Here is a 24,580-nt window from a genome sequence, read left to right on the forward strand (position 1 = left end):
GTATTTCTCTTTTCAATCTCTACCTTCTTTGGAAATCATTCCAATTTTGTTTCGGTAAGGCTGGAATATTCTCTTTTATTGTCATTGCACTGCTGTTTATCCTTTTTTTATTAAGCTGTATAGGAAAATATTTAAATACAATGTTTCATTCTAATAACCGAGCTGCAATGTCAAGCCTATTAACACTGCTAAACCACATAGCTTTATTGATGCTATGTGGCAAAAAAAACCCAAATCAAACAAACCCAGTCACTATTACTTTTGCTAATGGGAAATCAGGGTGTTACTACTGCATCAGAAATGTGATGTTTCCTTCTAAAGATTATCTTTCCATACATAAATAAAATACAAACCTGGGGCTTGTTAAACAATCTGTACCTCAAAAAAAAAAAAAAAAAAAAGAGAAAGAGAAAAAATGAAGGGGGTTATTTGTCCACTTATACCACCTATCCCTAACCCTGAGGTAGTCCACAGTTTCCAAATAGACCTCATAAGCAAATGGGAAGACAGGCTAACAAAACTTCCTTAATCAGACCTTCAAAAAGTGCATAAACATCTACACTTAACATTTTATTGCTCTGATTTCTTGCAGAATTCACCGCTTCAGAAACTACCTGAGGTCCCTTGAACATCCACTAGCAGAGCAATGTGGGCCAAACTTCCAGCTCCCATCTCAGCATTCCAGCTCCCACTGAAGCATCCTAACCACAGCGTGCAGGAATTATGTTCACAAATAAACATATGCTTCTTCTGCAGCCATAGCTATTTATGTAATTTAGGAGCAGTGGAACAAGCTCCAAAGTGGGGAACCGATACACATACTCTTCCATACCCTTACTGGTGAGAAAATTTTTAATGGGAAACTGGGTCCAGCTGCCTGCTCCAGATCTGGCATGGAGAAGATCAAAGTGAAGCAAGGCCTTTCTGCCACAGTGCCTTAAATATTTTTTTTTCTTGAAGATTTGTATTCCAACACTCTAAAAAAGCTGATAAGAAAGTAGGCAAATTTGTATGTGCTTCTGTTTGCATATAAAGACTGCACTGGCACATACACAAAACATCTAAATGCCAATTTTCCAGGAATTAAACACAAAGTAAAATGCTCTCTCCTCTCCATGCAGAGAAGTCTACTTCCCAGAATATGTCTCACTGTCCAACAGGATCTGATTGTATGATCCGTAATACTTGTGTTTTCACCCCTCAATGGCCTAGCATGCAGCCCTACTAGTATTTCCAGCACGTTGCCTAGCCTGTGATTTAGAAGTGGAATAGTATTGCTCTATCAGACGTTACACTCCATGGAAGGAGAATACAGAAAGGCTGCCAGAGCCCTGAAGTTAGAACAGTGTTTGTAAAGTGACTCTAAATGCCAGGGCAGCTAGAATATTTAATTCCTCTCCATTTCTTTCCTCTTTCTTCCTGAGAAATTTCCACTATGCAGCCCAAGTAGTCTAATCATTACCTGAGGCTGTATCTATGTACTGGGCCTAATTAGTTAAAAATATAGCACTGAATTATTCCCAAGCCTGCAATTAAGACACCACATTAATCTTAGTCAATAACTTCATTCTGCTTGTTTTTCATCCTGGAACAAAGATAAAGTGATGGACAGGTAGTCCTAGAGTCTAATCCTCTTTAATCTCACAGACTGTAGTCTGAGGAAATGAGGAGGCACACTTCTCCTCGCTGTCCTGCCATGTCTCACCCCTGTCTTGGAGTAATCATCTCCAAGAGAGCACTGATTATCATCTATGCTCTTTGGTCCTCATCAGTTCTTACTACCAGGGGTTAGTAACCAATTACATGGACAGCTAACCACTAGCAGCTGAATAGAAACTATCAGCTCTTTTGACAGAGATTTATAAAAGTGATTTACAAACCATGGCTCCAAAATAGTGATGCAAACCTCAGGGGCTCCATATCCTCATGATGTTCAGTCATCCATAACCTATGAAGTATAAGCTAAAATTCAACTCTGGTGGTGGAGAATGGACTTAAGTTTTAGCAGGGCTGAGTTTGGTATGGGGCTTGAAATAATTAACTTCTTACTGGTTTCTTTATTAAGATAGAAGAATTCCACAAAGATATAAGCAGGGACTTTTACCACATCGCAGACTCATCTCACTTTTGTGCCACTTGAGATCAGAGCTCTGCTGTTTGCTTGCTAGAGCTTTTAATTAGTTACGGCTTTTGGAAAGTCTGAATCACCCTGGTGAGGAGGAAGAACTGGTAGAGCAAGGAAAGAAGGCTCAGCACCTTTACCTGCATGTGCTCTGACTCCTATCCCTCTCCTTTCCTGCTCTGGTGCACCCACGTCAGGGAACGCGAAGAGGAGCTCTGCCTACTTGAAATGGAGATGCAGTACTGCTGCAGTCCCAATAGATGACAGCTATTCTGAGGACTTTGATGAGCTCAGTGTTTAAGTGCTGCAGACCCAGGTGACAAAATACTCAATTCTGAATGCAAATCATGTACAGAAGTTAACTAGCAAGGGCACCAGCTGCAAAATTTGACCACTGGTGAGCACAGTGATTTGGATCAGTTTGACCCTGCTCTCTTATTCACCCTTTATTAATTTGGTGGTGAAGTTCAAAATAATACGATTCAGCCTTTGCACTGCAATGTAGTAAAACTGACTTGCAGTTGTTTTTTAATTATTTCCATTTCCATACTACAGCAATGATAACCTACTGCATTAAAAAAAAAAAAAAAAAAAAGAAAAAAAAGGGACAGGAGGACTTACAGAGTTGTCTTTCACCAGAAGAGCACAGCACTGGATTCCTGCCAACAGCATTTTATGGGGATTCCAGGCAACAGAATCAGCCCTGAAAAATTTATAAATGGAGAAAGGGAGGTGGAAATTGCACCTATAATCATGAGTACTAAAGAAAGAAAAATGGCCAAAAACAATCTAAGCAGACAAATCTGATTTCTCTTCCCCAACCCACACCCATAGGTTCAGAAATCTCTCCAATGAATAGTAATATGTATTTTGGAAAATGCAACTCTCATGGAGGCCAATAGGCCACCCAGCTTTCATCTCAGGCCCTGGTAAATGTGCCCATGAACTAAACTGACTTACCTGTGGATGCCATGAAGAAGTCTGCGATGCTTCCTTGATATCAAAGCTGAGCCACCCCAAGAAGCCTGTTGGAACATTTATAGAGTCAAGACAATATTATTTGTATGAAGTTCTTTTGATAATGCTTTAACTAGTAATTTCTGAAAATGCCTTATCTCATTTAAAAATTAGCTTACCACATGGTCAGTGGCCTAAATTCTGCCTTTAGTATCATCTATGGAAATAAAGATGGCAGCCTGGGGCTATGCCTAAAATAGAGGAGCTGATGGTTTGTGCCATTATGTGAGCCACAAACTACACTGTCCCTTCTATGTAAGCAAGAGAATGAAGTGTCCCTGCATAACCAGACCCATTCCTGATACCAAATCAGAGGTGCTTCCTTTCCCCCAGCCTAACCCTAAGCAGCGGGAAGAGAAAGTCCCATTTTGTGTATCTTCCTCCTGCTAGCTGTTTCCTTGGCAAGACATTCACAGGGGAAACTGAGGACAAAATGATCATAGGTGCCAATTGCAGAGTCCAGGTTCAGATTTTCCACAGAATTTGGATATGAAAAGTGAAATCACTAAATAGGCAATAGCAGCATTTCTGTTACCATCTCCCTCAGGTCATCTAAGAACTAGGTGTGTGGTCTAAGATCCATTTAGGCCTTCTCTGTAGCAAGGAGCTCTCCACTGAAACTCCTTATCAAGTGTCATCTTATCTATTCTAGATACGTGTCTTTGGGTGACACCCTTTGCAGATGTCTCTCCTCATGGACTATAGAAAGAACTCAGGCAACAAGCTTATATTACCCAACTTTAACTTCTAGGCAACTGGAGTCAGGGAAGGTGATTCTCATCCATGAATTCGGCAAGAATCAGACTTCACACACCAGCTGCTATGAATCTTCAGTTCCCAAACAACATGTTTGTCCACGGGGGCGAAGTGGGGAAAACACGTAACAAGCAGTAGACATGTCATACAGTGCATTCAAGAAATTATTAAATATGAAAAAAAGGATTTTCCATGTTCATGCAGGCAGAATCCAGTTAAACAAATCCCCTGTGATATAAGCAAGGCTCCTCAGTGCCACACAGGAGGCATCAGTCCACCAAACACAACTGGACTCAGCTTATTTAAAAAAAAAAAAAAAAACAAAGAAGAAATCACTGATGTGAAGATTCCTGATCCAAGCAGAGAGAACACATGCTTGTTTGGCTTTTGTTCTTATGTTTCTTGAAAGAAACAGATGTGATAGCTGATCCATGAATTTAGCATCAGTATTTGCTTCGTAGGCCATACATGAGGCCATACATTAGGAATAAGATCTGCTGTCTCTGGGAGACAGGAATGGTAAAGGCTCACAAGGTAAATGGCAGGTTAATAACTTGTCTTATCACATGTTGTTCTTATTAATGCAGTACATTAATGCACCACATCATGTTTTATGTTGCCATGCTCACAACACCCTTGCTGAGGAAAGGGCTGCTGCTCAATCTACAGGTGGGACTTAAGGCAGGAAATTATTTGCCTCAAATTTCACCATAATCCTGTGACAGAACCATGACTTGAATCTGGGTTTCTCTAGCTAGGCTAAATCAGCCATGTTACGGGCGGACAATCAAACTGATCTTCCTGTCCACAGACAGATTTTACTCTTCTCATTCTATGATTGAATAAAGTCAAAAACAGTCACTAAGTTATTCCCTAATTTTCATAATTCAAAACCAACCCTTTGAAATATAATAAATCTTAAAAAAATTTGCATCAAAAGGTGTCTGTATTTGAAAAAGTTGACGTTTTTGCACTGTCTCTGAAAAACAGGACTAGAAAGGCTCTCAAGAGGTCATCTCAACACTGTGCCACCCCCAAAGGCAGGATCAGCCATATCCATCTCATTTCTGTCAAACACTTGTCTTTTCTAGAGATTATTAATCAATGAACACACGTAGCTTGTGATTAGCATCAAAGTGAAAAATAAGGTGCAGAGAGACATCAGCAATCACTGCCTCCACAGCACTATTGGCACTGCTTTCTGTCTTTGTTTTAAAAATTACTGCTGGAGAGTTGGAAGAGAGAGGTGATAGTACTGGAGCTCCGGGCCTCTCCATCACCTTTCCACCTCTCCTTGTGACTCAATACTACATGATGAATTTGTGCTCCATGCTTCTTTACCCAATTCAAAGACTAAGCACTTAGGGATCCAGGGCTGGGAAAAAACCAAAAACTAATGAGGAGGCTGAGCCTAAGACGACTGAGAATCACTGGCTTTGTCTGGTTTTAAGGACCTCTAATGATGGAGGCTGCACAATTTAACCACTTAATTTGTGTTTAACAATAACAACGCTACTGATTTAAAGTGTCCGTCCTAAACGGTGTTACCTCTTACCATAGCTGCAGTGGTCAGGGGAATAGATTATTCTTTTTCTTTTTGCAGCAGCTTTTAAAGCATCTGCAGACTATTACATATCGTCTCTTTGTCTTTTCTAGTTTAAATAACATCAGTGATTTCAATCTTTCCTCATTGGCCGTCATCTCTAGATACGGTTCTGTTTATCCTCACTGCTTTACTATTTTCTAATCTTTCTCCTGTAGGTCCTCAACCTTCTTGAAATGCAGCTTTTTATTTGGACACAATCGAGATAAAGCAGATGGAGCACCGAGCAGGCAGAATTATTTTATGTATCTTCTTTATTCAGATCTGAAAGACATTTAACCTTATTTGAAAATGCTTACGATGGCTGGTTTGTGATGTACTGCAAACCCCAGATTTTTTTTTGGAAGATCTGTCTAGCCGACAATCCCCAGCCTGCGTTTGTGCAGTTGATTATCACAGCTTAAACTTCGAGCTCTATCTTTATTGAACTGTAGCCTAGTTTTTCCACTTTTTTCTCCAAACTGTCAAGATCTCTTTGATTTCTAATCCTGTCCTCCCACGGCCTCTTGCAGCAGTTTTATGTCATTTTCAAATTTAGTCAGCGTATTCTTTTTCATCCAACTTATTAACGAAAATACCAGATAGCTTCTAACCTAGGATGGACCTTTGTGGAATCCTGCTCAAATTTTTCTCCCCTTTCAGCAGGGAACCACTGCTAACTGCTCACTGGGTATGATTTTCCAGCCAGGTTTTCACTCTCTACCACAGCTGTAGCTTGGCATGTTTCTCTGGCTTTCTGATGAGATACTGCAAAGACGCAATAAAGTTAACTGCTTCTCCTCCATCCACGAGACTACAGAAGGAAGGCAGATTGATCAAACTAGACTGACACATTTTGTTTACGACAAATCCAGCTGAGAACAACGCAGGGTAGCTCAAAACACAAAGATTATCACCTGTGTCCCGTGCACTGTAATTGGTAACTAGGTATGAGAAAATTACCGTGTTTCATATGCAACAAACTGCTTACAGCCAAATGATGGGAATCACAGTGTTTGCAGCGTGATTAAACTAACTACTTAAGTACAGGCTAATAGGTCAAACCTGATTCTCTGTACAGGGCTAGCCATAGGAAAAAAAAGCCAAAGTAAGGACCAGCAGGGAAGAAATACTCATACACAGTATTTAAAGCTACATGAACACAATACATGACATATACAAGTGCTGGAGCTTGAGTGCATATAGATGATGCAAAACAAGTCATTAAGAAAGGCATCACAGATGTATGATAGAATGCAGTAAGCAACTTGAATGTGTGTATGAATACTGTAACATGCACAAAATAAGCCTGGTTATAGTCTCTGCACTGAGGCTGTTGAATGGGTTGCCTGCTGAGACAGTTTGGGCTGATTGGTATCATCTTCTTAAAACAACTTTTTCCTTAACTCCCTTTTCCTCTTTAGGTTTGTCTCCATGTGAGAGCTTATCTACCAATTCTGATTTTACCGAAATTTATCTTCCTGAAGCCCACTGATTTTATGTTGACGTTCTCCCTTTTGCCCTTCCTAAGAATCATGAGCTTTATCATTTCATATTTAATGAAAAGAGTCTCCCTAAGGCAAACATATCAATCTTTGGGATCAGAAAGTATTCTGAAATGAGATACATCAGTGTAAATCTGGAAATAACACCACCGACATTCATACAAGATATTCTTATAAACAGTTCTTGAGACCATTTGCAGTAGATAATCCTGATTCCCATCAATGATACACCAAAAATCCTAAATTAGACAGAACTCCCCCTGTTCTTTTAATCTTTGTTTTAATTGTACTATATCTTTTTTTCCTCCAAAGTTACAGCAGGCCCAAACAGCAGTATTCACTTGCTATTACTCAGACTGCATAACATGTAAATCATTCAACAAGAAACCAGGCCTTTCAGAGGAATGTAGACCCTCAAAGCTTTCAAAAATACTATATTATTGCCTGTAAGGCTAGAAGGAGGTAGGCTTGGTTAAAAACACAGAAAAAAAACCCCAACTCTTCACTATGTTTCTTGTATACTATTTCTGAATGCAGATGCCTGGTTTCACTGTACCTTTTCACATATTATTCTAGTAAACCTACTTCTAATGGTGCTGTGAGTGAAAAAAGGTCACATTATGAATTAGAGTCTGCTCATTTTACCATAGCACATTTGTATACACATGTATGCCTGATGTCACTTATGTGGAAAGCTTTCAGCCTTTTCCCCATTCCCTGTTCTCACACAAATAAAGCTAGAAACTTTAAACAAAAAATAAAGAAATAGCCATGCACTCAACTCTTCAGAGGTGGTGAAAGGAAAGATGGAAAAAAATATTGATAGAACCCCTGAAATCCATTGATATATTCATAACACATGTGATTCATATCACATCTTAACAGAACGATTGGTCTTCCTAATCATAAACCCAATTTATTACTGGACATTTGTCCTTCTGCTGGTGATCAATTAACATCTGACAACTGCAGTCACTGTTCAAACAGAAAATTAGCTTTAAGATATTCGCTGACATTTTTACCTTAGTTTAACATGAGGCAAAACTGGAAGAAGAAAGTTAATTCTTTACAAAATGCTATCAACTGCCTATGAAGTATATCGTGCTGAATATGGCCCAGGCTCATCCCACCTAATTTTAGTTATTCACCTACGGGGAGTATGTTAAGAGACTGCTCATTGTCCTCCTACAGCCATTGGAGATGGCTCCAGCCACGTCTATTCAACCCACCTAAGATCCAACACAGATTCCAAATACATTGCTCTTTCCACCGACCACACGCAGACACGCAAGAGAGTAGCACCTAATGCGAATGTTGAGCTTCTGCTGAAAATCATCTGGGTCTTTCGCACCAGCACACAGCCATGAGGAGGCTTTGCAGACATTTTAAATACTAGGGCTAAATTCTGCATCTTTGCCTCCAAGCCAATAAGAACACTCTTTTGTCTCACACATACAGCAACTTTATTTATTAATGACTGTGAGACATTTATTTGAAACACACATCGCTGCCTACGTGATTTTTCTTTTGATACTCAACATTAAACAAACACTTTAAAAATTTAGAGCAGGTCTAAAAATCTCCATTAATGTTGCTCCAGATTTTCTCATTGCTCCATGGCTTTTAATCTAGCCAGTCTGGATTTGTGGCATTGCAATTATAAACAGAAGGCAATTTTAGAAAATATGAAGAGACCTAGTTTTAGAAAAATACATTTACAGTTAACTCTTTCAGGTAATAAAAAGGCTCAATGATTATTCCAAAAACGTTCATTAATGGATTTTAATATCCAAACCTAACACTATAAAGAAATGAGAAAAGAAAAATTTTTGAAGTTTAGGAGAATGTAGGGAGATCTACAGGAAACTCAAACCTGTAAATATGAAACAGAATAATTTACAACTGGTTGAGTCAAAAATAGACCTTTATTTTAACCTGTAGGAACCATACACCACAATTCTAATGTGTCCATTCTCCAAGAGAATGTGGAAAGAATGCGAAGTTATATTTGTATATAAGGACCCTTGAAGCATTTTTAGAAGGTAGCAAGAAAAAGAAATTGATTTTAAAATAATTTTGAAACATAACCTGACAATGACAAAGTAGCTTTGACCGCTTGTCACAACCAAATTATTTGCTGGTTTTCAGCACATGTAACAGAGACAAATCAGAATGTATTTCTGTTCTCTATGCAAAAAAAAAAAAAGTTATTAGAGCCCAACTTGCTTCTACAAAGAAACATCAACAGTCAAAGAAAAATAGCAATTATAAAAAGGCAATGCTAAACAAAACCACACAGTATACAAACTCACGTCAACATGAAGCCAGAGGCCATGCTTTTCACAGATATCGGCAATTTTATCCAGAGGATCAAATGCTCCCAGCACTGTTGTGCCTGCTGTAGCACAGACAAGAAATGGTGCTGACCCCTGCAATAGGATTTGAAAAAAAAAAAAAAAAAAAAGTAATTTGCACTGCTCATTTCCTCCAGTATATCTGCAGAGCTAAAGTATGAAAAGGTCTAGGAATGTAGGACAAAGATGCGACAGTCTACATTTTAGCTTCCCAGCAGAAGGTACTACATTTAAAAGTGCTGACTCTAAAAAAAGGCATTTTCCATTTCTAGTTAACACCATCCCAGGGCAGACTTCAGCAGCTTCAGACTGTTTTGACAGATGCTAGCTTTGTCAAGATCAAAACATACCAGATATTTGACATCTCTCTTCATACACGGATTTTAATTTCTCAGTCTTCCACACTTTACTACCATATTTGCTGCCATTCTGCCAAATAAAATAAAGCTACTAGCTCAGCCAGCAGGCTACCCGTGGAAGGAAAGGACTCATCCCCCTAAGGGTTCCACCTGCGTTGTCTCTACAGTGCCCCTATTCTTTGCCTGGTGAAGAGGAACCTTCAGTTAGGGCACAGGATTTGCCTTAGGCAGCACTGGTAGGGCCCATACAGTGACTGGGACAGCCATCACTACCTGACCCCAACGCCTGATCTACAGCAAAGCGCTGTTCCTCCTACTCCTGCCTAGAAAAGAGGAAGGGCTGCAGACAGTAACATTAGGAGAGAGACCACTGGAAATCTCAGACAGTTTTAAGGTTAGACAGGTGGGATAGGGAAAACTATTGTCAGGTTGCAGTCTCAGACAACCATCACACGCCATCCATTTTGGTTTCAGTGTCTTTGCTCATTGCATTCCCATTCAACTGATACCAGGGGTGCAATTCCAATGGCAGACTAGGCTACGTGTACCAGCTGACACCTGCCCTTGCAGATGTATGTGCCTGCGCCTATTTAGGAGCAGAAACTGAAAAATGAAAAGAATTGGTGGAAATCAAAACAGGATTTTGAAACAACTTCATGAAATGGTGGGTGTCAGCCCTAGCAATGACTGCGTGGTCTCGCTTGCTGGTAAATACACGCTGAAGGAGCTCCTCTGCACATTTCAGAACCTGGCCCACAGCACGACAACGCAGTTACTGAACATGGACTAAAGTTGTTATCAAATTGTATAATCTGGGAACCCTGGAGTTCATTTGCAGTGAATTAAATCTCTCAGATGATGTAAATCTCTCTGCTGATGTGACTCAGTGTAGCTCACTGAAATCAGGCATCAGTTGAAAAAAAAAATAAAAATCAAACTACACATGAGTCTTATGTATCTTCACTTCAGCTAAAATCTGATCTCTCTTTAAAAAAAAAAGTGTTGCCACTTTTAAACAGCTACTACAGACAGGCTTGATTCACATTTACACACTGACAGTTTTATACTTCTTTAACAGCATAGAGGACTGTTAGAATGGTATATAATTATGATTTATTTGTATTTTAAAATTTCTTTACAAATTGCTAAAGCAGTGAAAAGTAACCTTGGAATGAATTAAAATTAATCCCATACATTCACAAAGAATTACCATCTTATAATTCACTTCTTGGTCATTCATTCCTACTACAACTTACCACAAAAGTCAATCAAACTTCCAAGCCAGCCTGAAGCTCAAGTACAAAACACTTGCAAGTGAGGCACAGATTTATGTGCTACACCTAGTTTCTGTTAGCTTTCTCACCAATTTTCTCCTGCAGCTATATCAAAGTCAAAGGTCCCCCAGCATCCAGTAGGTAACATGACTGAATATGGGGACAAGTCTAGGATCTCTACACATTCCAAAGATTGTTATCATTACATTTTTCCCGCAAAAGGAATTAAATTTTTATTATTCTTGACAATATAGTTAAATAAATCTTTCTGACTAAATTCTCTAAGAAAACCCTAAGACTCTTGCTATTCATAGTCAGTGATCATTTTGTGCTCCTATCACTAGTAAATACATCCTCTGTTGTCTAGAGTCATTAGAATATTTACTGTAATTCACTCAAGTATCCTTCTGTAAAAGTTGTAAAGTAGCACTTTATCAAGGACAGACACACTTACTGAAGCTCTGATGAAATGAAAACCTTCCAATATACCTGTAATTTCCATTAAAATGCAAGCGAAAGTGTTCTCCTGTAGACGAGCTTTTTAATATAGAACATTTGTTTTTAAATTGCATAGCACCATACTGAGGTTGACCTTCTTTTTAAAATCAGAAATGCCAGAGGATTTCTTTCAGATAACCATTAAATTTATTACTACATCAACAAACAAGGATTCTGTTTTTGCAAGAGCAAAGAGCTTATTCTCCTGTCAGCCTGCTTCCTCTTGTTCCATTTTATTTCAGCCCTTTTTTTCCCCCCCAGCTTGCTCAAATGAATAAAGTACAGGTTGTTTTCCAGAGATAATGCAAAGTACAGAAAGAGGCAAGCAAAGAGAGTTTGCCACCGTGGGCCATGCCAATTAGGGCCACCGTGTATCAATAATTATGCTATCTATCATGAAACTCAAAGAAGAGATGGTTGTTTGGCAGAAGATACATCTAAATCAGATCTTAGTGAACGCTGTTATGGCCATGCGAGTGCGTGACAGGACAGCATTGCCTTGGCTTTTCTATCAGCCACAAAAGTAGGTTTCCCAAGGTAGGATTCCATGGTAGACATCATCCACACCATGGGCATTGCACTACAAGTTGCTTGGTATTCACAGAATGTGGACTATGGGCTGAGCACTGAACCCTACTGCTCTGATGCACAAACTGGAAATAAGGTGAGCTAACCAAGCCGAAAGAAGATGCTCTGTGCCTTAGAAATCACATTCAGTCCTCCAAGCTCTCTAAAACAAATTATGTTGACTATAGTAAGTGCTATCTTACAGATTGTGGGAATTTATGTTCATGTTGTCCAAATACACACATCAGGACATTTCTAAATGTTGACCTTTGACTTTCTACGTGGCAAAGTCCCTGGGGGAAAAGAGGCACAGGACGGAATCTCTGCACTCTTGCTACAATACTAGAAAGGACCAATTTAGCATTTGTAGCTTCTGTGGTAATTTTAGAGACTAAACCACATGTTACAGTCCTTGCTCGGTGCAGAGGATAGAGCAATAGCTGCTGTAATTAACAGAAAAACCCATGGTTTTCATTTACCATTTAAGGAAAACAAATACTGCATCCATTAAAAAAAAGGATCAAGGGCAAAAGAAATCCTAGAAAAAATGTGCTAAATACTTCAGACCAGTGTTGTACTCTGGACTTTCATTAGTAGTAAACACCCTGAGGAATTTTTCTCCCTCGTAAGAATGTAGGACCTAGAAGTCTCAGCTCGTTACACAAGTTTGTGGCAAACAGATTGTACCTGTAAGGAAGACACTGTTACATTAACTGCCCTGTTATTAAGATTTCACTCATTCTTCGGTTTCCTTCCTTTCACTCGGACACAAGCACGCAGTCTGCAAACGCTCCTCCTCTCTCCCTCATGCTCTCTCTCCCCCTCTCACCTCTTTCCTGGCCCGTTGGACTTGTTTCTCCAGTTCCTCAGGTATCATCTTACCTCTAAGGGACACAGATTTAAAACTTTTTCAGTTACATTCAAATAGGTTGGTTATGTACAGCACTACTGCATTTTAAAAAGGCTCAGAGACCATGGCCATGGCTTTTTCTTGCTTACCTTTCATCTGTTTTGATGAAGTAAACATTCTCTGTACCAATACCCAGGAAGGAGGCTGCCTTCTTCATGGAGTAATGACACTGTAAATGAAAGAGGCAGGGGGGAAAAAAAAGTAAGCATACAATTAAAATGAAAGAAAGAACTTCCTTAGCATAGGGAACAGTGACACTGAAATTAATTTAACAGAAGCTAACGGTCATGACAACAGCATATCCTAACACAAAAAGCAAACTGACAAAGCTACACAGCACCAAGACCATCTCGTATTTAACAATGACACACACTGAAGACTAGGGAAAATAAGACAAAAAAAAAAGATGTGCACAATGTATAAAATGTGGGCTTAAAAAAAAAAAGCTCTATTCCATACAGTTTTTTCTAAAGCTGGTTCTGCGTTAGAATGAAAAGTGGAAATTTTGAAGTATTATCAGGGAAGAATTATTGTTTCAAAATGTTTTAATAGAGCAGAGTCAAAAGTATCTATGAGTGTAAGAATTAGGAAATGCATGAGAAGAAAGGTCCAAAGGCGATGTAATTCAACAGCCTAGAAGCAACCAATAGGTCTGAAAGTCGAAAAGCACCACTCCTTGGAAACTGGACCCTTAATTAGGATGTACCTTATGATATATTTAAAGCCTCTACCACTTTATCCTTGTAATTTTTCTATATGCTTTCCCTAAACATCAGCTGTCGGCCACTGCCAGAGGTGGGATACTATGCTAAACTGACCCTTGGCCTGATCCAGCAATTCTGTTCATGGGATCAAGGAGCTCAAGTCCCAAGATTTACCAAAGCCTTTAGATGCAGTACAATTTGGAATTCCAAGGCATTCAGAGCCCTATCTCTGCAAACGGATCTGAAAATCATGGTTTTGTGAAGGTTGTTCACATGAACGTGAAAATTAGAAGCCATTATGAAAGCAAGCAGACTTTAGACAGGACTCAGCACATCTTCAAAAGTTAATATGGATTCTGCAAAAGGTTCCAGTCTGGACCAGTCTGCATTTTCCAGAAAATGAAGTTAGGTCTCATTACAGAGATGTCTTTGAATGAGTACAGATACCTGCAGCCCACTTCTTACTTTGCACTGAATAAAGGCTGTTAGAGTATGAAGCCTGTGAAGTCAGCATAAAAGAAGAGGCCCCTTCACCTGGTCAAAGGATGTTAGAAGTGGGTGTTTATTCAATCAGAATGTGGTCAAATGGCTCTGGTGAGAAGGATACTCAAGCCCACAGTCCACTCTGTACTTTTTACACGTTTTTTCTGTTACACAAATATTCAAGGTATATCTTATTGTATTTCCAACATTCACCTCTATAAGGACCGGCTCTACTGTGGATACTGTTATTCAAGCATAAGAACATTTGCCTTCTTCCCGAGTAAGCGTATGCTGATCTCTGCTTAATCCATCTTCAAGATTAGCCTGGGAATTCAAGATACAGTAGCCTTCTTAATCTGAAGATATTTTTAGATGTCACAACCACTCTGAATAACCTGCAGCATGCCAAATGCCTAACCACTCACAGCGATGGACTCAGTTTGGAGAGTATGCAGCATCTCATAGGACTACACAGTTCTCAGAATCAAGATCATCCAAGCCTTGGATTATCACTGCTCTTCTTGAAAAAATGAAATTGGCTCTTTTTCACATTATTACTGAAGAGTTAAAATAATGCATACTCCAGCAACCATGAAGACGTCTAGAATTGCTACTTTTCATACAGGAGGTGAAGCCAGGTGGTTAATTAATTCCATTTTCTTCCAGAGAGTTCACACAAATGCAGTTACTGTGGAACATAATTATGAAAAATGTACAACATTTTAATGTGTAGGCATGAATATATTAAGGGAATTAAAGCCTGTCACGCTTATTTTGATGAGATGGATCATCTCAAAGGGCTCTCTTTCTTTTTGACAAAAAGGTTTCCCCCACCATCACCCACTTTTCAAATAAAGGCATACAAAGACGCTACCTGATACTATCAGGTAGTTTTAAGAAAGCTTAATTTTGTAACATGACACATCCACAAAGCCTTTAGGGCTCATTCATTTCAACCGTTACAAGAATAACAGCATACATAGGTGGATAATTAGTCTTACATTACATCAAATTACATCAATAATGGTAATAATGATTGTGGAGTGGCTGTGTGTTGTTCAGTAGAAGTCTGGAGATGTTTTCAACTGATTAGTGAATCACTTAAAATACAAGTTGCCTCCATCGCTGATTTCTATCCATTAGGTTCAAAGGAAAGGTATGAATCACCAGGAATAATCAGATTGCTCCAAACTGAGAAAGCAGTAGACCTGAAAATTCAGTATACTAATAAACAGGCAATCACTAAACCATGTATTTTATTATAAAAGTATGGGAGACTGGGAGAAAGATAAGAGGCTTGAGCACCTGAGAGATTATACCACAAAGCATAGGGGAAGACAACAAGAAAGGGAATACCAAAACAAAATAGGCTGCAAGATAAGTTATTTCTTGCCTCCACAAGTACTTCCATGCCTCTTGGAAAATTTAGTCAGGTCTTCAGTAGGACAGAAAAGGGACAAGACTTATATTGCTACATAGACTTGGAATATGCTTTCTTTGATGAAAAAAGTAGTCTTTCAGTTATATTGATTGAAAACATACAAGAATTACTTTTTTTTTTCCCCCACTATCATTACTAGGAGCCATTATGCTAAATTACACCAAATCATTTTAAGAAAAAATATACCAGGGAACATTTAGCAGCTCCAGTCACAACAGTGTCAACTAATTCACTTGTTCATAGTTCCCTTTCCAGAAAAGAGAAAGAAATATCCAGATAAAAGGTATTATTTGTATCCAGATTATATATATAATTTTAAATAATGATTTTAAATACCGTGAGTTCATTCTATGATTCAGATTACTCTTCCCATGTCTTTTGCAGTTTTGTTTGTTTGGACACATCATTAAATCTGTAGCCATTTGTAGTAAGAAATGAATGCCTTTAAGCACAAGATCAAATTGGAACAGTGCATTGAAGATGTGCTGCTGTACTATTTTAACTATAGCTAGACATAGCTTTCATTTCCTAATAATGCTGGCAAAGACAACCTACTTTCCCCCTGTGCTCATTAAAACAGAAGATAAATTTGTATTTTCTTGATTTTGAAAAGTTTCCTAGAAACATGATTGCATAAAGCAATTACATTATTATGTGATTGTTTTATTACTCATTTTTGTCTGTTGTAATTTCAACAGGGGACAACATGGTGAGTTAATGTTGTGTTCTCTCACTTTATTACTTTCATGATCAAGTTGCACTGGGGAGGAATTTAGTTTCATTGCATCTAAAAAACTGCCTATATCAGCATGCACATTTCAACTGTTTACACATCCTCAGTTACCTCGAATTTAGCAGATTTCTAGCTTTCAGATCAATGCAATACATTCTTGGGTCAGAATAAAGTTCAGATGGGACTCAAATAGCAAAAAGTGATAAAAAGGTGGGCTGAAATCTGTAACTACAACTGTATTCAGCTCCTACAGAGCCACAAATCATGCCTCAAGAAAGTGGGATATAACAATTTCTCTACTGCTGCTACTGTCTCAAGAGGAACCACTCGGTAATGGTCCAGCAAGAGAACTACGGAGTAGTAGCATAAAAAGTGTTCGCTGGATATCACCATAATTTTAACTAGCTAAGTATTTTACTAGCAGGAACAAGGAGCCTTTTTATTCCTGAAAGCCAAACAGAGCATGTGAGTGCCTTGGGTGGGCCATGCATTAAACATACACCTTCATGTTATCCAAGAACATACAAAAAATACATAGCCCCAGATCACATAAAATTAAGTCACTGACAATTTCGTGCATTCCCCTGCTCTACAGCGAGGCAACTCTTTCAGTCTGCCAAGTGCCAGACTGAAACTTTGGGACTTGGCAACTCAAGGCAGAAATCATTTCATTTGAACACAGTGTTGAAGCTGAGCCCTAAAACGACACAAGTGCCTTGAGCAGCCATGGGTTTTGACTCCTTATCAATACTCTCAGTTCATTACAGCCTCATGGCTTCTCCATGCCAACACTGTTTGCTTGATGCATGTCGAAGATAAACACAGGTTGTTAACTTCTCCGGGATATTTTTTTTAATCATTTGCTTCTTCAGTTACCTCAGTAAAACAAAAAAAACCCAAAAAACCCAACCAAACAAAAAAATCCCGCAAAATGCTAAATAAAAGAAGGCTCAGAATAAAAACAAATAATAAAAAATTAAGATTGTGTGGCATGAGTACTTATGTACTTATCTTCAATGTGGGCTATTTATTACATATATTCTCAATATGACATATCTGAAACAAACTTCCAAAAGGTAACGTAACTTGGACTCGGCACAGGCAGATCTAAAATAAGTACATATGAACAGGCACATCTCCTCTCTCATAACCATGAATAAACACTAGAGATCTTGGGCAATAGCCACAATATCTAACTACTAGAAGTGGTAATTTTACAGCAAGTGATTATTGATCACTAAAGACAATACAGTTTTGTAAATCAAGCAAAGTATTAGAGATCAAAAGCATTTCCTTACAAATAATTTTCCAATTTATTTTTCCTGGTCAGTTCTATGTTTGATGGTTTTGGTCTTTCTGGTGAAGCAAAGGCATCAAAATAAATTTACTCTGGGGGACAAATAAAATTTTTTTTGTCATGAAATTAAATGCTTGTTTGTTTAGAGTATATGTTTTAGTTAAATTAAATCTTGCAATGAAATAAAATGTTACTTCATGATAAAAATGTTACGTGCTTCACTTCAAAAGCATTAATGGAACATGCTTCAACTTCATCTTTTCCTCCTTAGCTATTTTTAAGACGTAATGTGATGGATTAAGTATGAACTGGCATGTCATTTCATATATGCACTTTTCAGAAAGAAAAAACCTAAATACATTTTGCCTGGGAAAAAAACCACCTTTATTTAGGACATTTGGGTTCAGTTCCAAAATATATGTGCTGTCTTGGACAACTTATGCAATGCCTTCATCCCTCAGGCATCTTCAAAATAAGCCTCTCGACTATTTACACTGCAAACTGTTTGGAGCATAAACTCAAGAGCTAAAATTATTCTAGTAGCTATATACTTCCTAGTACAACAAGGTTCTCACTTCCACTGAGGCCTTTATGTAGTGGAGTCAGAATTAATAACAACTCTGTGCTAATCAAATGATAAACTCTTAAAATTGGAGGGACAGGTGAGAGAAAAAAGCCTCAAAAAAATTAGCTTCAGAATAAAGGTATGAATATAACTCAATTTCCCACAGGCAGTTTGGACAGATATTATTCAAAAACTTTAAGACTAGCCACACATTTTCAATTATTTAAAGAAGAACTGCCTAAAGATCCAGCAGTTCTTTTGCAAAATGCTTTATGGTGGGTTCGGTTCAGTACCACAACCCATCTGTATTCAGACACAGGGCAAAGTGGGAGCTGCCAAGCGCCATCTCACAGGTCCGCAAGCGCTCATCTTTAGTACAAATTAAACCTGCAAGAAAAAAACCTTTGACATCCAAAACCTGGTTCCTGCTAGACTTTATGCTGTGGGAAATCAAATGCTGCAGACCTCCGTATCACACCACATGCATTCTGCTTCAGGTTTGCCCCACGTACAACCTACTCTTCTATCAGCACTTTCCAAGAGCTGGAACATCTGTGTTTGTTTTCTGAAAGCAGGGATGTTTCTGCAGGGAAATCTACCAGCAGACTTCTCCACTTAACTCTATATTCTATAGCATACACTGATGACAAAGTTACTGTACCAGTGCCCCATCAGATATGCAAATGATATCATTTTGCAGCCATTGAAAAGTAAAGTTCAAAAGAGCTTGTTTTGTTTTGGTTTTACCTCTTCCGAAGTGAACAGGACTAGTCTTGGCAAACCCGAAAGCCCTTTTTCCTTTATCTCAGGACAAAATTTGTATCTTGCTAAGTTCATAGCATACATATTAGAAACAGAGCCACCTGCAGAGAGAGACATACAAATATCATATTAGCCACAGTTCTAGCACCTGTCCTGTGTCCGAGTGCTTGACCTAATAGGTAAAAAAGTAAACCATACAGTTAGCCTATAGATCTATCCATCAAATGAACCTTTTGTTCTGCAGCATGCATGGAAACAGAGCGTGTTTGAGTGCTCTTTGGGGACATTTCCTGAAGAATACGAACTGTGCCCAAACAGCCCTCCCCGACAGAAAATATCCTGCAGCAGCTCCTTCCCATTTAGGCTGAAGCAGTGCCAGCTCAGCTGCCCACACCGAGCTCAGCTGTGGCTGCACCACATACAGAGCCCAGGAGATCTCCTGGGCAAAAAGACCTCAGAGTATTACGGGGAGAAAAAAGCCATTAGTAAAAAAAACACAGTGAGTGGGAGCTGGAAGATCTGCAAGGTAAGATCTGGAGGGGTTTCATTCACTTAAAAGAACAAAACCAAAATAATAAGAAAAACCCCTTACATAAAACTAGCACAAAAAAAGCACAATTCATTCATCTTTTGGCAGTATCTCAGTAAGTTTTAATTATGCAATCCTGCCATAAAATTAAAGATTCTACTGAAAAATCAAATATGACACGAAAAAATCTATACCATTAATGTATTAAGAAAAATATTAGGGAATTTTAGTTCATTTATTTTTCTACTACTCACATGTAGGCTAGAATTACTGACTTAGTTTGGGTTTTGGAGGGAGGGGTTTAAACCCATTTACTCATTTGATTTCTCGCCCCCAAATTACATAGAAAAGCTTCACATCTAGCCTAAAAATTTGGAACTAAATAATCTGTAGAATAATATCATTATGCTTCATTATTTCAGTACAGTGGGCTGGAACACCGCTTTACAGAACATTTGAAAACTGTGGCTTATCAAGAAGCTTAAGGAACATTTGTTTGGTTGGCCTTATTGTAGCATTTAAAAAAAACTATCAAAACTCAAAGGAGTTAAGCTCATGACACTCCCACTAAGACAAACTCTGGCTCCCACAGTTGATAGGCAGGATACACAGACCAGTGCCTGCAGGCACCGCTGGTTGGTGTCCAGTATGTAAAATCAGCTCCTGTCTGTCAACCAGTTTGACTCAGTCCAATGAGGCTGTTGGTACTGTTGTTTATTAAGGAAGGCCATCAATTACAAAAAAAAAAATAAATAATTTCCACATTATAATATTAAAGTAGAACTGGTTTCATTCATTCGCTGATCAGATTCACAGAATTATTACTAGAAACACATAAGATAAGTCTGGATTAAATAGTTGTGTGCGTGCATCACTGGATTTTTGCATGCATTTTCAAATAATCTACACAATCCAATGTTCATGGAATTACTGGTACTAGTTGCTTTATAATGACTCAGCTTGAAATCCGAACTGTTCTTACCTGGATTAAATATACCATCACCTTCTTCCCAGCCTATGAACTCAATCATTTTCTTGATAACTGCTTCTTCCACTAACAGAAACACAGGGGATACTTCATATGTATATCTGAGCAAAAATAAAAGCATCATGATTGGTATTAAGACTACAGAACTCATGCCATGGAATATTGCTAAAACTAGCTAAAGGTTTCTTGCACCTTTCTCTAATCACCATCAGCAGTAGAACTCTCAACTAAAACCACCGTGGATCTAACCCTGTAGAGCAGTTGCTTAGTTCCTAACAGCATCACATTGACACTTCCACTCTCAAAGTAATACATCAGAGTTTGCTTTTTATGTAGGTCACACTCTTAAATTTCAGCTATAATGATCTACTGCAAGCACCAATTACTTTTTGTTTAGGCTTTACATTTGCAAGCAAACAGTAGGCAGGTAACCATTTGCATTCAACTGTGCAGAATGCTTCAAAGGAAATGAAAAATTGAGTAAGTCTGATTAATTCATTTTTATGCACTAAGCAAGATAAAAGTCTACATTTAAAAGCATTGAAAAGCAAAGATCTCTCCTCTCGAGCCCCACCTCACAAACTAGAAAAAAAGGCCTCATCAGATTAGCCAACCTTCTGGTGAGCTATTCAGCCAATCCAGACTTTTCTCTCCCAAATTCCTGCACAATTCCTACCTTCTCTGTAACACTGAAAACAGAAATCAGAAGACAGGGGAAGCAAAAAAAGCTGTTATTCCAAAAAGCATGGTAATTCATCATCAAGAGGACAAAGAACTACACTTACACACTTGGGTTCAGTGCTTCTGTAATGAAACGAGCCACTAACGAGTAATAATCTATTCCAGCATACAGCTGATTGAAAAATCTCGGATGACCTGAAAATACAGATGAAAAGCAAGCAGTGAAAGGATATAAATGAAAACAGGAAATATCACAGGCCCTCTCAGTTGCACACTGATCACTGCAAACCACAATTCACTCCATCATTCTCTCTGTATTTTCTGGATTTACTGTCCTTTTCTTATCTTAGACAATCCTTTTAAAGTAAATTTAATAAGCACTTTCAGGTCCCAAAACAAGATTTGAGAGATGTAAGTAGTGCACAGAACGAATGTGGGCTGTTCACGAGTTTTAGAAATCAAAAAAAAAAAAGAAAAAGGATTAACAATTGAGTACACACAGTGGCTTTTAACAGTGGTCTTGAGAGGCCACGACGGATGCTGAGCCAAAGTTTGCTAAGCGGTGTGAATACAGGAACCTGCTGATCCCAGGCAGCTGTACCTGTGCCCCCACCGATGTCTCAGTATTGAGCGAGACAGGCAGTATAACAGCTTGGGAAAAAACTTGACTTAAAATGACAAGTTAAGAGAATTTGTTTACCTGCCTTGGAACACTGAGATGAGATATACCTAATTATGAGAAAATTCTACACTATTGCTGACTGCAAAAACAAGTCAGTTCAGCAGTGGGGTCACCACCTAAATTTTAATCCACAGCGTAGTACTTTTACATGCAAAACCAGGTAAACTGTATGGCTCCATTTATATTATATCTAGGGCTTCAATAAATGTTTATACTTAGATTAAAGACTATTTGCACGGCATATTTTTATATACAATATCCTTTCTAAGGTGACACAGTGTAACAAATGAAAATCTAAAGGCAATTTGCAAAAGTAAGGTAAGCAGAACGCCTTCCAGTAACTCAGCAATTACAGCTGCATATTATTAGTACACTCCCCCTGTAGATCAGTATTGCTACTTTTCTATGATTTTTAAAGGCATGCGTTCACTCTCAAAATTATTTCACGGTTTTACTTTGTAGCAGGAGTGACTGTAGCAGGGAACATGCCCTGGAAATGCTCAACTAACTATAGCAAACGCCCTTCTCACTTTCCAGAACACAGCCTAAGCTATGCCACATCTGAAACCCTGAGCTACTGATTCACAGCGCTATTTCCTGAGCAGATGTTGTTCATCCCTTTTTGCTAAGACTGAATTATGCCACCCATGCTGCAGAAAGGTTAGCCGGAGAGAACTAATCCTGCAGAGATGCGGCGTGCTGTCTCTGAAACACCGCAGGCTCTCTTCTCACAGTGTCTAGAACCGGAATCACTGTCAGCAAATTAACACCCTGTAAGACTATTGCTCAAAAAGAATAGAAAATGTAGGGTAATCATCACTAAGAAAGTATGAGGGCGATGATGGCGACTCCACTCCTCGCCACCCAGACAGCAGGAAATCACACACCAAAGTCCTTCTCCTGCCTGTTTTGCTAGACTGTTATATCATACCTGTCTAGGTGACTTTCACAAGACTTCCAAATGACAGAATCTACCATTAATGCCAACGGCATTACAGGAATTAGTTTTCGATTAGTTTGCCATGATTACACATTTCAGTCAAACCTATGGTGACAACCAACATTCAGTCAAACAAGGGAAACACGGCCAAATGTTTGCATACTTGTATAGGCAGGCAGAAAACAAACATTCATGCCCCTGGTTTCCTGAAAGGTGACAGAACTCTGTAAACATTATCCTGTGTTCCTAAGTTAGCATACAAAAGAACTTCAGCAGAAATCACATTCCTACTGGTTTTGACGCTGTATTGTATAACATCCCGGCAGAGCTGCAAGAGCTTCTGATGAGATTCTCCAGTGTCCCGCATTTCCAGGTCAAGAATCTGCTTCAGTGTTTCGGGGGCTCGCCATTCGCAAACCTAGTGATGGGGGTGGGGGCGGGGGTAGACACCAGCAGGAAACAGGTTAACCAAAAGGAAGAGTTTATAAAGGTACAAGGTAGGCACCACATTCATCACCAGTTTTACAAAACTGCCCATGGCAGGGCAGCACACTACCAGAAAGTCTCTGGTGAACTGGTCTCATGGGATTTTGGTTTTATTGTGTCTCGGGCATTTCTTGACCACAAAAATTAGAGTGGGGAATGCTGGAAGGCAGAAAAGCAGGTCAAATTCTGTCCTTAGCTAAGGATTTGCAATCACAGCGTTTTCCGATGCTGTTTTGCCAAGGGGCAGGAGCAAGCAGTGCATGCCCAAAGGCAAGCACAATTCATTTGCAGCTCCCCTTCCCCTACAGCCTCTTAAGCAGGGGTTCTGCAAAACCCATAGCAATCTCATAATGTTGCTCTTTCACAGTGCTACCACATCCACTGTTCCTCCTTCTTCGATCCCAGTGCCCCCGAGGAGTAAACAAGTAACTCCAGAAAGTGACCATTGTACTCAGAGATGAAAAAAATCATTATTTTCTGGCAAATATGTATGATAATTATGTTATTGAAAGGTTTTATAATATGATCTTTCTTAATTTGTAAGGCTGCCTTTTTATTTCAGAGCCAGGCACAGATTAGAAGCAATTTTGAGGCTACTTAAAGTGCAATAAAATACAGCTTAGAAAAAAATTGATTTATTGTTCATTATCTCTGTTACAAATTCTCAATGACACTCTATGGCTTTACCTTTCCTGTTACATCATCAGCTTTCTGGATGACTTCTTCCATTATAATCTTACAGGCCTCTTCCACAAACTTCTCTCCTGCTTTTGAGTCCATTATTGGACCATTTAGTATGACCCCATCCACCAAAACAGCATTCTTCTTCTTCTGGAGCATCTCCTGTTTGCAAATATCAACTGTAAGATAAATAACTCACCATTAGAGCAAGGCCCAGACAACTCAATCATAAACTAAAAAGATATTCTTTCACTGCTGAAAATTTAGTCAACTTAAGGAAAAACTTCACGTGGACTTTTCACATGTACAAAAATCCTAGATTTTGATGGAAGAATCTTTACAGACAAAAAACCCCGACACGTTACTTCAAACCAAGATTGCTATTATGTAGGTAATAATAGCCTACTGTATGGTATCTACTTCTTTCTGTAGCATACAAAAACATGCAAGGCACCTTCCAGACACAGAGGAAAACACGGTTCTGGCCTAGAGCATGATACAGCTGGATAAACAGAAATAAAGTGCAAGATAATAGGCATTTTTCTTAGCTGAAAATGTTTCCCTCCACATGTCATCCCTCCTGCTCCCCCTTTTTCATGAAATAATTTTCAGCTCCATTTCCCATATCTTTATGCTGCGCCTTCCCACCAGCCAGTCCTATTGC

The 24,580-nt window shown here is 38.9% G+C and overlaps 1 protein-coding gene across 1 annotated transcript in view; it reads right to left on the reverse strand.

Moving 5' to 3' along the window:
* Window positions 1-24,096, reverse strand: part of GADL1 (glutamate decarboxylase like 1) — a 73,862-nt gene extending 49,766 nt beyond the window's left edge. Inside the window, exons 1-10 of the mRNA XM_009635150.2 lie at window positions 23,923-24,096; window positions 23,041-23,167; window positions 21,232-21,322; window positions 20,441-20,547; window positions 18,915-19,030; window positions 13,034-13,113; window positions 12,864-12,918; window positions 9,295-9,411; window positions 3,083-3,147; window positions 2,744-2,825 (exon numbers count right to left, since the gene is read on the reverse strand). Coding sequence (XP_009633445.1) covers window positions 2,744-2,825; window positions 3,083-3,147; window positions 9,295-9,411; window positions 12,864-12,918; window positions 13,034-13,113; window positions 18,915-19,030; window positions 20,441-20,547; window positions 21,232-21,322; window positions 23,041-23,167; window positions 23,923-24,075 — 993 coding nt within the window. The 5' untranslated portion in view covers window positions 24,076-24,096. The remainder of the gene's footprint in view (window positions 1-2,743; window positions 2,826-3,082; window positions 3,148-9,294; window positions 9,412-12,863; window positions 12,919-13,033; window positions 13,114-18,914; window positions 19,031-20,440; window positions 20,548-21,231; window positions 21,323-23,040; window positions 23,168-23,922) is intronic.
* Between the last annotated feature and the right edge of the window lie 484 nt (window positions 24,097-24,580).

The sequence above is a fragment of the Egretta garzetta genome, unplaced genomic scaffold (assembly GCF_000687185.1).
Source record: "Egretta garzetta isolate BGI_Z169 unplaced genomic scaffold, ASM68718v1 scaffold313, whole genome shotgun sequence".
NCBI classification, from domain to species: Eukaryota; Metazoa; Chordata; class Aves; order Pelecaniformes; family Ardeidae; genus Egretta; species Egretta garzetta.